Source organism: Paramacrobiotus metropolitanus, unplaced genomic scaffold (genome assembly GCF_019649055.1).
Source record: "Paramacrobiotus metropolitanus isolate TYO unplaced genomic scaffold, Prichtersi_v1.0 Parri_scaffold0000002, whole genome shotgun sequence".
Classification (NCBI taxonomy): domain Eukaryota; kingdom Metazoa; phylum Tardigrada; class Eutardigrada; order Parachela; family Macrobiotidae; genus Paramacrobiotus; species Paramacrobiotus metropolitanus.
The window spans coordinates 191,352-205,406 of record NW_026570222.1 but is presented as its reverse complement, the minus strand read 5'-3'; the positions used below and the strand labels follow the sequence as shown (position 1 = coordinate 205,406).

Sequence of the window (14,055 nt, the reverse complement as noted above, 5' to 3'; positions counted from 1 at the left end):
GTGCTCCAAGCCGTAAACCAGCGGCGATTCGTACTGCTGAGTCTGTAAGGAGGTTGCCAAGGGAGGCAGCCGGAAGCGCACCAACCATGCGCCGTTTTCTTTCGTGCTAACACCGTTCAATCTTGCCTGTTCGGAGATGTCGTTCCCAGCTGCCGTTCGTAATCGTTCAACGGTGTTTTGGACAATAGGATTGTCCCATACCTTCTGGACCGGTCGCGCGTCATGGTGTGGGAGGTCTTGTTGGGTTACTTCTTGCCATTCTGCAGCAGCATCACGACAGTAGATCTGTGGTTGGAACTCGATAATTTCCGATGTTAATGGAGCCACCGAATAAGCAGAGGCCAGAAAGGCCGGAAGGGCAAGCTTTTCGACGCTTCGAATTCCGAGACCACCTTCTATTATCGGGAGAGATGCCTGCATCCATATGTCTTCAGTAATGTTGACATTGGTAATGCTAGTCAAGCTTTGCCGAATGATATCGTCAAATGCTTTTAACAGGGCTTTCTGCTGGTAGCATCGGCTGGCGCGCAGTTTATAGATCAGCTTTACTGTGCCCATGCTGCATCTTAACAAGTACAGAGCCTGGTGGGCCGGTATAAGATTTAGCCGCTCCGTCATTCGGGCGATTACCTCCGTAGCACTGACGAGTGCGCCTGCAACCGCATCATCGTGGAGTGGCGCACCGAGGTAATGCAGATCCTTCAGCTGGGGACAAAGCAGGTCTGGGTACGCATGAAGAAACGCGTCGTACACGGTTTGGCGTTCTTCCTCGGAGCCTCCGATAACCATCAGCTCGCATTTTGCTATATTAAGCGCTAGCCCGCGCACTCGTAGCGCCTCCTGCAGTGAGCAGAGATCGTCAAAGACATCTTCAGGGTCTCCGCCGAGCGCATCATCGTCAAGAAAACACTCTTTCAGCTTCGACTTCAGGCGTTTGTGGGGTCCAATAGTTGCAAGGCAGTACAGTAGCGGGCCTAGAGGGTCTCCTTGCTGGATGCCCGCCTGTGAAGATACACTGTACATGCCGTGTAACAGTATTGATGGTTCAGCGTAGCACTGCCACACAAACTTATAGTACTCCGGCATGAACTCTTCGGCAGATTTAAGTATGTAGTTTCGGTCAAGCGAATTGAAGGCGTTCTTGACATCTAGTTTAAGGAAAACCTGTGGCTTGTTCAGAATTGCAGCGTCTTCGATAAAACTGCGTGCGGCATGGACAGCGGCCTCCACGCCCCCTTTCGTTGCGAAACCCAGCTGAATTGGCTGCAACTCTTTATTCAAATGTCGTAACCTGAAAGTCACAATGCGGCAAAACACACGCCGCAGGCTTGTTCCCACTGCAATGGGGCGAATCCCATTATCTTTCTTCTTGAATGCAAACAAGTTTGCACCATACAGCATCGGGGTAATGTCCTGGGGTACCGCCCCCTTCAACATTATGTTCGCAACGGCAGCCAGTGATTCACATAACTTTTTACCCAGTTCATGGTGTTTCAGACTGATCAGCTCCTTCAGATACTGCGGTCGTAATCCATCAGGGCCTGCTGCCGATCCATTTGGGAAGGCACGAACTGCTTCTGCAATTTCTGCAGCAGTAATATCGAGGGCTATCGGGGTTGCGGGTCCCGGAGGCGGGTGACGTATCGGAGGGTTTGAAGGGTGCTTCTCCTTCAACGCAGCGAAGGTCTCTGGCGTCGCGGGCAGAACCGTTTCTTCGGTGGTTAGCTGCCGTACAGCACCGCTGACATTGCCGTCCTGAAGCTTGCGGCTGACTCGCTTGCGGAGCTGTACAGGAGCGTCTGGTTCAGCTGCACGAGGAGCGCGGTCCGTCGAAGGACCCTGTATTGATTCGGGAGGACCATGGTTTTGGATGTTCTGACGGATGATATTGGGGTATGACAGGCGTGGTCTTTGGCTTGGCGCTGCTTTTGGTTGCCCAAGGGTTGCGTAACTGAAGACAAGGAGATCAGTCCAAGCTTCAGTGGAGTTATTGTCCGTAACTTTCTCCAGCGTTTGCAGTAACGCTTCGGCCACTATAATGCGGGTGCTCTTCGGGATGTGATCGGGAAGATGGACTGTTTCGCGTAATCCCGCCAGGCGGGATGGGAGATCAGTTGGTACGGTGCGCTGCTGATTATTAGTCGAGGCGCTTGGTGGGGGCGCTTGAGAACGCAGCTGACGTTGTTCTGCTTTGGCGCATTCTTTCGGTTGGGTCTCAAGGTGTTTCGACAGATACAATGCACTGGAAAGGACTTTCAGGCACTTTGGGCATTGAAGAGGGTTCGTCATTGTCGTCCCTTTAATAAAGCGTTCGACGGAGAAAGAGATCTGAATTCAGGAGATCAGAAAAGAGTACTTATGGCTTGAGTATTCACAAACCATAAGACGACTCTGCCGAGTCTGCCCTCACACACACGCTTCAAGTCTACGACTAATGGTAAAATACGAATAAAGTATTGCACCTGTCGGCTGCTTGTCTGTCTGTGTTTAACATAGCAAGATCGCGACAGACTAATCACCATTCACCAGTACCTGCACTGTCCTGCATGCTGAAGCAAGAACACTGATTGTGAGTTCCAAGTTCGAGTTGATTCTGTTGGTGCCAACTGCGAAGTACCAATATTATTTTTTGCGTGTATCGTTATGATTTTGTAATTATCGCTGTTCCTGTGTGCTCCAAGCAAACCTGAATTTTTACCTTTACGCCTTTGTATTTCAAATCTGTCTGGATAATCGTATTTTATCAGAGTAGTTTAATGGCATAACCAGGATTCAGGATAGTTTGCCGTGGTGGTGGATTTAACTTCCATTTTCCTGACGGTTGTTACATCCTTATGATGCTGTGCACGAACAATATGTGAGGTAACTAGATTGAATTCATAAGAATAAACTCATTAATAAGCCATAACCCTAATAAAGTAAACGCAGTTTTGCCCAGCTTGCAGCATTTTATTGTTTATCTCTGTCTGTTTGTGTTTATAATTCCCAATGAAATTTTGTTGAGTCGGTGACCATCTCGACGTGCCAGTTTACTTATCTTATCTTGATGGTTTTGTTCTGACACTGGCAGTGGTCTTATCGGTCGTACTGGAACATAAGTGGCTCTGGTTGGACGCAATGTGGTAGCGACAAATTAACAAATTATAAACGTCTTTTTGTTCACGCTTGACATTGTGTTTTAATAATTTTTATTGTTCACTGTTGCCTGGTATACATGCAGTACTTATTTTTCTTTAAACATTTTGTGTAGTACGTCTGTACCCCTTGTTTATCTTGAAGCGCAGATGAGGCTTTCTAACCATGAGGCTGCTTTCTTCCGAAACGAGTGACTAGCACTGACTACTTCTTTTGCTTTAATATATAAATATAGATATACTAATATTGCGTTTTGTCCGACGATTGAAAAAATGTTAGTAGTAGCTGGCTACGTAATTTGCTGGCCCGGTAAATTTTGTATACCAGAATATATAGATCAGAATAGTTCTTTAGATGTTAGACTGATAAGCTGCCAACGGTAGACGTTATCTACACAGACGTGAGTTTTTTCCCAACTGTGTATAAAGTATAAACACAGTACCGTACATGTACCGGACTGTTACACAGTAGCTCAGATGAATTTGCTGACAGCACCATTCAAGCGGCTCCTTCGTTTCCGGTTATCCTTGCGTTTATCAGCAGATGTTGTTTAATCATAAATGTCGCTTAAGTATGTAGTAATAAATATTTATTTTGGCTAGGGACCTATGTTTTGTGTCGTTGGCGACTCGTCGCGGACTCGCTGTCATCGGTGTCATGTAATAAGGCTGTTATCGAATTGATAGCGTTTCCGGTCATACATGGGAACATCGCCGTACTCGTCTGTGATTTGGTGGGCCCATTCCTGCCAAATAGTTCTATAATCTATACGTATCGTATACAATCCCATGTAGTACGATTTATTAAGTCGATTGACATTAATATACATAAGAATGTGTTTATATATCAATATCTGGATGTGTAACACTGTAACTGTAGGGTGTGCCACTGTGCGTAGAGAGCTTTGCCTTAAAATGTTACTTATAATATGTATGCGAATGTGCATACAATTTTAAGGGTAACACGATAGCGGCATGCTATTAATATTAAACTGTTCTGTTCTTATTTTTGCTTGATTTATTTAATCCTGTTACGACCACATAGAACCTTTTATTATGATGCAGCTTAAAACTGGACTTATTTTTGGACGACAGAAATGCATCAGCGGATCGTTTCGTTTTTACAAATAATGGCCTTATTTTACAACAACCTTTACAGTTATTTGGAGCATCTGGAGTGTTTGGAATGACATTGTTGCAAGGTTTTTAAAACGATTGATTAGAATTTACTGTCAGTGTTAGCTGCAGAATGCGTTCGCTGTGGAGCGCATTGCCAGTACCGTTGGTAATTTCATTGAAACAAATTCCACACGGTTATCCATCGTACCGCGATATAATCAGTGCGATGTCCTAGTGAGGCCATGCATATGGCCCAACCAGATTACTTACGCGTAAGCAGTAATGCACATTTTCTGCTGCGTAGTTGTGTTTTTCGTTTTGACAAACGTGACTGTGCGTGCATGTTGGTATAATCACGAAATTTTTGGGCGGGTGGAAAAGTAGTAATTTCGGTCACTGTATTTCACTTGCAGTGTATGCTAAGTAATATTCAGTTTTTCATTATCTTAAGCGTATATGCTGTTATAGGTTGATGTGTTTTCGGCGTAACTTCGGATTTATTTATTGTCATGGGCACTGACCCTTGCAGGCCTGGGTCATGGCTTTAACGCAGTGCGCGGTGTGGAGAAATGTGTTGCGTTCTTGTTCGGCGTCAGCGTTATTCTTGCTTTGGACACTTGCCAGTTTCTTTCAAGTAAGTACAATCGAAATTTTTGAAATTAAGCAAATATGACGTACTACAAAATATGCTGAAGCTAAGTAACATACAGCCGTCTTGAATCCGGTGTTATGCATAATTGGTCTACTTTGTATCTGTATTTTGCTCTCGAATACCGTGAAATTTCGGCCTTTACGGAGAAGTAACTTAAATATATAGAAATATTTATGCACATGGAAAAGACAGACACGTAGTCAAATAATAATATTATAAACGAAAGTAGTTGGTTGCGGAATATTGCGTAAAAGGTATAGGTCTCGTGATCCTTTAGATTTTTAACATTATTTTTTGAAGAAGCTTTGTAACTCTGGGCATGGTAAGCGAAATATCTGTTTTCTTTTATAATATACTAGTAAAATTTGGTTGTGGGGAGCGGTTAGCAGGGAATTTGTATCAAAACTATGAATCAGCCTTGTTCTTTTGACTAACTGCGATGCCAATCGTTTTCAGATTTCACATGGTGCCACTCTTGCCATTGAATTCCGAGATGATGAGCTACCTCGTCCAAGCCCCAGCGACTTTTATGTCTTTACTTTCTCGCCTCCACTTGGAAATCAACGAAAGCATATCGTCTTGGTAGCTCAGAATTATACTAGTCCGTTGATTTTGCCGAACGTAGCACCCACAACGGCCTACAATGTCACCGTCTTCATTAACGAGCTGCCCATGCCAACGCAGACCTTTGTGTCCGGTATGTGTTGTAGTGTCCTAGTTTCCGCTCAGACGGTAGTGCACAAGAATATTTTCAGAAGCTTTTAAAGTGTGACAAAAGCATTATGCTACCTATGCATTCTGTACAAGCGCGTATGGGTGCTCGTTCACCCGCCGGATGTGGATATCTGCCGAAACATGTGTGCACTAGACATGCATTTGGCGGAATGTAGCGTTTAATTGTTTGCACGAGGGGTATGCGATCTTGCAGTAAAGCGCTTTATTATGATTTGTTAGCTGTTTTGCGAAACTTTAGCTGCAAAATACAAAAGATAAGAAATGGTTAATTTTTAGACTATGTTTGAAATCAAGTCATTTCATAAACTATTCGATCGGAGTATATTGTAGCCCTAATATTGCGTTTCTTAGTATTAAATATTAATTTCTATCGTGTGCAGGCCCCGATCCACCGGTTAAACTGGAAGCGAAGAGCACAGGTCCAAATGAAACTATAGTGTATTGGAAGCCACCTCTGGCTGGCACTGTCGATAAATATCGTATTCAACTGTTTTCCCGGGATCAGTCGGGGAACATAACAGAGGGTCAACCACTGGACTGGGATGCCCCCAAAATCACTATTGCGCCATTGTATCCTGGTGGAGAATATTCCGTCGAAGTTCGCAGTCTCGTTTCGTCATATGATCGAGGCATCGCTTTATCGGAACCAGTTCGAACTAGTTTTGTACAACGTAAGTCGTTTTATTTGATTTTGCTCTTCTTGAGCGAAAGAATAGTTTCTATTTGACATGATGTATCACAGCTCCAGCCACGCCCACAAAATTTCGCCGAATTCCTTCGGCCATAAGTGAAACTTCCGTCAGCGTGCAGTGGGATGCAGCAGAAGGTGTCGTGGACGCCTACTTCGTGTCCATTCAAGCATCTATCCAGCCAAATGATTCTTTTGTCAATCCCAAGGATCCTCTCAAAGCAACATTCAGTAAATTAAGCCCGGGAACGGTTTATACGCTGGCAGTCGTATCAGTTCACGGCAATGCTTCCAGTAGTCCGTCATTCCTAAATGTCACTACAAGTATGTAAAGGTGAAAACGTTCCGGGACTGGATAGTACAATTTTGAAATCTTTTAAAAACCGTAGCCTGTTTCGTCGGTTTCGATTAGCTATGCACTTGTTAGAATTTACAGAAATAGTGGGTGACTAGGTTTTTATTGGTTTGTAGGACCGCTTTCCCCGACAAAGTTGCGTGACATCTCGGCTTCTCCTGAACCGCGATCTCTGCACATCGGATGGGATCCCCCTGTGGCGCCGAAAACCGGCGTGTTCTATCGAGTGACAGTAAACGGCACAGAACTGAATCTGGATAATCCCGTGGACAGTCGAGCAACTGTGGATAATCTCCTTCCTGACGAAACGTACATGATTGTCGTGGAGAGTTTCATAAAGAACACAGATGATTTACCACTGTACAGTAAAGGAGTGCAGGGGATTTTTCATACCGGTAATCGGCCAGTAATTATTACCGAAAAGTTTTCAAGCTTGAAATAAAGCTTTTCTTGTGATACCACTATAGTATCGGATGCATCTGTATCCGTAACGGCAGTGATTGATCGACCGGAAATAGTGATGGAGACAGCGGATGGGTCAGTCAAATTTTTAGAGGCCAAGTAAGTTGAATATTTCATTTTCGGATTTGACGTTTAATATCGTTTTCAAAAATTATTGAGTTTTTTCTTGTGTTACCAGTAGTCTTGAGCTGTCGTTGAAATAATAACGGAAAAAACTTGGCTTTGTCTTTTTTGGCAGCTGTGTTATGTGTATTATTATGAACTTTAGTACAGCGGATTCTTAAGGCTTGTTATTGTTAACACAGTATTTTGCTGAATACGTTGTAGTGCAACTTCTGAGGATAATTCGGTTGTGAACGGAGATGTTTCAACTGGTCAACACGTTAACTTCCGAGATTTGGTTGGAGGTGCGTGGAACGTGGTCGTTTGTTGATTGTAAACAATCATTACGGTAATATTTGTGTATTGCAGGTACGCATTATTTAATCTACGCGAGGCTGTTACAGAATGGTTTGAATGTTGTGCGCTCCTTTGAAAAATTGACTTGTAAGTTTGTTTACTCTCGCACTATAATTAACCTTGAAGATGGTCAGCCTGACAAATAGATCAGTTTCTCATAACCCAAATGACTATTTTGACAGATCCTTTTCCTCCAATTGATATTTCTACCAACAAGAGCTTGACGACCACGGACAGCATCATGTTGGAATGGTCCAAGCCGTTTAATACTCGCTTTCAAGGCTACCAGATTTTGTACCAACGCGACGATGCCGGAGCCATCACGCCTCCACCGGATCCGAAAATTATAACCGTTGCTAACGCGAGCATTACGAGCTTCAACGTGACAGGATTAGAGACAGGCACAAAATATTCGTTCCGATTGAAGAGTTTTGTGGAAGATGTTTTCAGTGTGGAAACTCCCGCTGCGCTGTATTGCACTCGTAAGAAAATGCGCTTTGTTCCCCATACATGTTTACTGCACGTTTAAGAGCATCTGAACTGAATGACCATTAAGTAATAATTATCTCTTTCCGAAGTTGTTGGTTGTTATAGGTAATGACTTTGCTCAACAACAGTAGGTACTCTAGTACTTGATACTTATCTGTACAGTAAATGGTTGTACTGATAAATTTGATCGCGTAACACAGATAAGCATGTCATTTACGGGTATTATTGCAGGTCCACTCAAACCCAGCTCGATCGTGCAACCTCTGCCGGTCAAGCTGATGTTGCAACTTCAACGGCCGTCTAATACCACAAAATACTACCGGGTGAAACTGTTGAACCTTGATGTGAAAGATATGCCAGTGCGTGAAATCACTATTCGCAATGACTCGATGGTTGTCAACTACTCCATTGCCATTGACTATTTGGGAGCGACGTACGAAGTCCGTGTGGCAGCTGTTTCTTGTGACCTGCTCAGCGAAGAAGTGTCGCACATTGTCAATTCGTGTAAGTTAATAGGCTAATGCCTCCCTGTTGTATCGTGACAACAGTAGCCCTTGTAAGGGCTTGTCATTTGATGTCGCTGTGACGTGGTCTTTGCTCTGACGCATAGGACATGGAGTACCTGAGGCTAAACCTGAATAGCTGAATAAGATCGAAGCGCTTTCTGTGCTGTTCCATGATATACTGTAAAAAATTATTTCAGTATTAACCACATCTACACGCATATGTAAAATCTCGTCTTGAAGTAAGGCATTCTTATAACATACGGACAATTCCACTTTTTTAACGATTTCCAGCTGACCTTTCGTTAGTACGGACTATGGAAATTATGTAGTACTTCATAGTGCCTCTTATTTTTTAATTTCTCTATTTTGTGCAGTGCCACCGACTGTAATTTTTACGCGACCTCCTACCGAGGTTACCCAAACCTCCATCAAATTTTTGTTCCAAGCCGGTTGGAAATTAAAACGTAGCATCTTCACAAGATTCGTTATCGCTACGGATGGAATTCCACCTAAATATGTTTTGCCGAACGATGAAGACATGCATGTTGTGGAATTTACCGGTCTCATTCCTGGGACAAATTATAAAATTCTCGGATGGTCAGAGCGTGGGGAAGTGCAGAGTGATAAGCGGTATCTGATGGTGCAGCTCAAGCCTAACAATGTCACCGTTCTCAATGCTACAAAGATTTCCAGCCGTAGTATTGATTTTACTTGGGAAACCCCCGTTGGGGTCATCGGGAACTACGAGATCGGCTACAACAATACTGCGCCAGTTTCTACTAACGAAACGTCCTGGAGCTTCACAGGCTTGTTGCCCTTTACGGTATACTCAATATACGTGGTGGCCCGTAGTGGCACCGAACGCAGTGGATCTTTGACAAGATTTTTCACTACACTGGAAGACAGTAAGAACAAGGATCATGTTACGCTAAATTTCATGTGAATATTCGGATGCTTTGTAGAACCGGGTCCTGTGAAGTCGTTCCAGCTTACTCCACAACGGTCAAGTGTTCTTACTTTAAAATGGAGTAAGCGTAGAAGGAAAAATACAGAATACGACTGTTAACATGGAAAACAGTTAAACTGTGTAGCATTTATCCGAATATATTTTCAATTTCTCGTTTTCGTAGGTGCGCCAGAATCTCCCAACGGTATCATTACGGGTTACGTGTTAGAATATAAGGAAAACAGCACAGGAGAACAATGGATACGATTAGACCTTGCACCGAGCAAAGATTTGTCGCATTCTTTGTCACTAAATGCCGGGAAAACCTATCTTTTCCGAATTGCACCAGTCAACTCGGCTGGCATCGGGCCAGCTCAGGATGGCTCCATGACCATGCCTATCGCTGGTATGATTTTGTTGCCGTGTGCTTTTACGATGATCTCGTATTTATTTTCGGCATTAAGTGAGGGAATTGGTGAATAATTCGTGTTTCTGTAGCTCCCATCGCGCGCCGATCTTCGCGTCCAGTGAAAACCGATGTTTCGAAAGATACAATAACGCTGGATTTCAGCAAAGAATTTTTTATGGATACAAACGGGGAAGTTGTCAAGTACGCTGTGATCGTAGCTGAAGATCGCTTACAGAACTCAAATCGTACGCTTGCGTGGCGCGATGTACAAAATATGGCGATCTGGCCGCCATATGAGGTACGAAAGATCTTGTTTATGTGCTGTTTATCGTGCTGAATTTGCTTGTTGATGGTTTTTTAAACCGTTCCTTGGTATCACTGGTTTGCAGTTATGTTATTTATGCATTTTACAGGCGACTCCTTTGTTTAATCCTTTTAATGACCTGAATGATTCGTATGCGGTGGTGATTAATCCAGAAAATGGCCAGGCAAGAGTTACAATCGGTACTGAGAGGGATTGTTCGAATTCGCCCGAAGTATACTGCAATGGACCTTTGAAAGAAAACACCAAATACTATGTTAAACTGCGAGCCTTCACCAGCCTTGCTGAAAATAATTTGTTATATGCGGATACTGAATATTCCGAACCCATCATGACAGAAGGTTGGTGCCGTTTTTCTTTCATCTTTGTGATTTCCGGATAGTTTCAATTTTTTAAAATTTGGGTGCAGCTTCCCGCTCCAGTGCGTTGGCGATTGCGATTGGTGTTTGTGTTCCTGTAATTGTCCTGGTGTTTTTTGCGGCTTTGCTGGTCCTTATGCGAAAATATAATCTCGGACCCTTTGTGAAACGAGCACGAAAAGCCGTGGTTAAAACAGCGGATGACAAAATCTCCATAACTGAAAGTCTGCCTGAAAAGTCGTAAGTATGGGACATAAGAAGATCAATTTCTGATAACTGACGCTCTTCGTTGTAGACGGCCGGTAAAACTTAGAGAGTTTGCGGAGCACGTTCGAATGATGTCTGCCGATTCAGACTTTAGATTTTCCGAGGAATACGAGGTACCATTTGAATTCAGGCAGTTAAGAAGTGACTCTTACTAATTTACTTATTTTATGATTGTGTTCGGTGTATATTGAAAACGTGTAGTAATGAGACGGGTTAGCATTAAAATGGTGTAGCGCCAGAATTTACCGTGAAAACGAAGATGGATGAAGAATTAGTCGTAATGATGACGGTGAACGAGTTTGTTGTTATTCAGGATCTGAAACATGTGGGAAGAGATCAGTCGTGTGCAGCGGCCGATTTACCGGTTAATCGAGCCAAGAATCGTTTTACGAATATCCTTCCATACGATCACTCCCGAGTGAAACTGCTGGAAACAGACGATGAAGAAGGCACGGATTATATTAACGCCAATTATATGCCAGTACGTGATCGGAGAATTTCCCATGGTGTTGATGAAATTGAAGTAAATATCGACGCTGTTTTACAGGGTTATAATTCTCCACGAGAGTTCATCGTTACGCAAGGTATCTATAAAATGATTAAAATTGATTAGAGCCTCTTCCTAACCTTAAATGTTGTCAGGGCCACTTCCGGGTACGCGTGATGATTTCTGGCGGATGGTATGGGAACAAAACTGCCGTGCCATCGTCATGCTAACACGTTGCGTCGAAAAGGGCCGAGTATGCACCACCTTATGAGTTATGAATAATTTGTTATTTCATGGATTCAGTGCTTGATATTTGTTGCAGGAAAAATGTGATCATTATTGGCCGTATGATACTGATCCTATCATTTACGGGGATGTGGAAGTAACAATAATGAACGAATCGCAGACTCCCGACTGGACCATGAGGGAATTTCGTGTTGCGAAGAATGTGAGATGTTACTTTTGGAAGTGCTACATTTTACGCAGTATAATTTGTACTCGAGCTGTCTAGCGTGCTTCATCACAGGCTCCACAGCTGATCGTTCCACTTTAACATTCCGAAATCACTACAAAACAAAGTGGTTTTAGAGTCTTGTGTTGCGGTGTTGTAGATCGTTTGATTGACCTTTCGCTGGTCTGTTTACAAATAATGTGTTGTGAAATATAATTAGAATGCTGATTGTGTACGAATGTCCTCCTTCCTGTTTAAGAAACTATGGATACATTTTCGTGCACTTCAGTTAACCGATGGTGTCGCTGTTGTAGAACGAGCCGGCGCGTAGTGTCCGACATATCCATTTTACTGCCTGGCCTGATTTCGGAGTGCCTGAGCGGCCACAAACTTTAATCAAGTTTGTCCGTGCCTTTCGGGAACGCGTTCCCACGGATTCACGGCCTGTGATTGCGCACTGCAGGTATGCGCGACCGTTGTTACTTATTGTTAATTGGGAAGGTGCTTTTTCGCTTGTGACGCATTATCTTCGATAGTGCCGGAGTGGGTCGGTCAGGAACGTTCATAGCGTTGGATCGGTTGCTGCAGCAGATTCGGACCCAAGATGTCGTTGATATTTTTGGAATGGTTGTTGAAATGCGTAAAGAACGTGTATGGATGGTTCAAACCGAGGTTTGTTACAGGAGGTCAATGATTTACTACATAGTTATGCTCAATGCGTTTTTGTAAACTATGCTGAGCTTTGGTTGTTTTTGTTTAGCAACAGTATATCTGTATTCACCACTGTTTATTGTGTGTCCTGGAGCATCGGGAAGATGACGCGAGCACTGTGAGTTCCGCCATGCACGAGAATCCTTGTTACGACGGTAAGTTAATTGTTTGTATACCTTTTTTATTACCGGTAGTGCTGCATGGTGTTTGGGCGAACCGTTTCCTGTGCGTTTTGCCAGCCTTTATTTGCATCGCATCCTCAACAAAATCTGAGAAAAAGCATGGCTTTCTTACTGGAAATAAGCAATAAATTGTCGGTGCGTGTAGCATCTGAACGTGCCCAATATTCTTCTGATGGTCGTAGTACTTTTATTGCTTTTTGTCGTGAAGTAATAAGGATATGCGAAGTTGAGACTACTCTAGTGGTGCTAGCTTGGGTTAGTATACGTATTAAGTGGTTTTGAGATGTCGATGTAATGTAAGTATTTGATTTTCTAAAATAACGTGTCTAAAATTTTCATGAATTTTGGTTTAATTTAGATAATGGATGCGTGGGTACTTCTGAATTTTCAATTAGCTAAATTTTTTGTTTGTTCATTTATGTTTTCATAATCATGATATCCTGCTGTTTGTTGTATTGTATTGTGCCACCGCGTCTGCATGGGTTGCGCTTGCAAGCTAACCTTTGTTTGGTCTTGTCTGTGAATTTTAGTATCCGACGATGAAGGTATTGTTGAGTCCGGTCCATTTTAGAAGCAGCGGAAATACATCTGTGATACACATGACACCGTCCGATTACTGGATGGATCCAGTGTCCTTTTCGGTTTTCTAGAATCTCCTCGAGTGCGTCCGGAAAACTGGCCACGTTGACAGAATGCTCAAATTTCCGTGCTAAGAGAAATAAGTAATATAGCTATTTCAGAGAGATGCTGATTGATTCCGTCTAAGTTAGCTGCAAGAGCTGTTACAATTTTGGTACGTTTACTTTTTTCTGATTATTTGTAATGTGTGCCTGTTGTGTGGATCCGTGTATCTAATGTTGTTGTTAATTTTATCTTAATGAGCGCGAATGTGAGTTTGATTTCCATAATTATTATTCAATGGATGCTAAATATGCTGTGATAACTGTTGACTTTTTGTACTGAGCGTTCGCACGATACCAAATCTAGTGTTGCCGACTGCATCTGAAATGGTATTGTTCTACGAAATAAAAAGAGCAACTATGGTCAAGTCAGTGCTAAAATATGTATGTAATTTAGCTGCGGTACTGTATGGACGTGCTGGGAGTACTGCAAAGAAGGGTAATATTCTGATTGGACTGTTGCAATGCTGTAATGGCAATGTTATTGTGAAAGATTAGCGGCTCTGATCCTGCAAGCGTGCAGTGACATTAGACGTCATGCGGTTTTGATTATTGTTTTTTTGGATTATGAGCATTAAACATAACAAAAAAACGAGCTCGGCAACTGGATAATGGTTCTACATAAGCGATTTATGCACGGGC

At 43.0% G+C, this 14,055-nt stretch overlaps 1 protein-coding gene across 5 annotated transcripts; it reads left to right on the top strand.

Annotated features, from left to right (window-relative positions):
• The first annotated feature begins 1,876 nt into the window (after nucleotides 1–1,876).
• Nucleotides 1,877–13,776, top strand: LOC129587678 (tyrosine-protein phosphatase 10D-like). Of its 5 annotated transcripts, none has more exons than XM_055481564.1 (26): nucleotides 1,877–2,862; nucleotides 4,722–4,887; nucleotides 5,362–5,602; nucleotides 6,021–6,311; nucleotides 6,383–6,652; nucleotides 6,800–7,078; nucleotides 7,151–7,244; nucleotides 7,473–7,552; nucleotides 7,617–7,691; nucleotides 7,787–8,086; nucleotides 8,325–8,597; nucleotides 8,974–9,504; nucleotides 9,562–9,627; nucleotides 9,730–9,951; nucleotides 10,044–10,252; nucleotides 10,368–10,617; nucleotides 10,686–10,875; nucleotides 10,931–11,015; nucleotides 11,216–11,383; nucleotides 11,450–11,486; nucleotides 11,545–11,642; nucleotides 11,712–11,837; nucleotides 12,155–12,303; nucleotides 12,377–12,512; nucleotides 12,601–12,706; nucleotides 13,305–13,776. In XM_055481564.1, the coding sequence occupies exons 2-26, from the start codon at nucleotides 4,792–4,794 to the stop codon at nucleotides 13,325–13,327; spliced, it is 4,395 nt and encodes a 1,464-aa protein (XP_055337539.1). In that variant the 5' UTR covers nucleotides 1,877–2,862; nucleotides 4,722–4,791; the 3' UTR covers nucleotides 13,328–13,776. The 5 variants fall into 5 exon arrangements, with proteins under 5 accessions (XP_055337539.1, XP_055337503.1, XP_055337530.1 ...); XM_055481528.1 differs by having other exon boundaries at nucleotides 1,878–2,862; nucleotides 13,264–13,776; XM_055481555.1 differs by lacking the exon at nucleotides 1,877–2,862 and adding an exon at nucleotides 3,633–3,706 and having other exon boundaries at nucleotides 13,264–13,776.
• The last annotated feature ends 279 nt before the right edge of the window (nucleotides 13,777–14,055 follow it).

Coding starts and splice junctions, on each gene's coding strand:
- LOC129587678 (XM_055481528.1), top strand. CDS start 4,792: ATGGCTTTAACGCAGTGCGCGGTGTGGAGAAATGTGTTGCGTTCTTGT. Junction 7,245..7,472: donor GTCAAATTTTTAGAGGCCAA/GTAAGTTGAATA, acceptor AATACGTTGTAG/TGCAACTTCTGAGGATAATT. Junction 11,487..11,544: donor AGAGTTCATCGTTACGCAAG/GTATCTATAAAA, acceptor AAATGTTGTCAG/GGCCACTTCCGGGTACGCGT.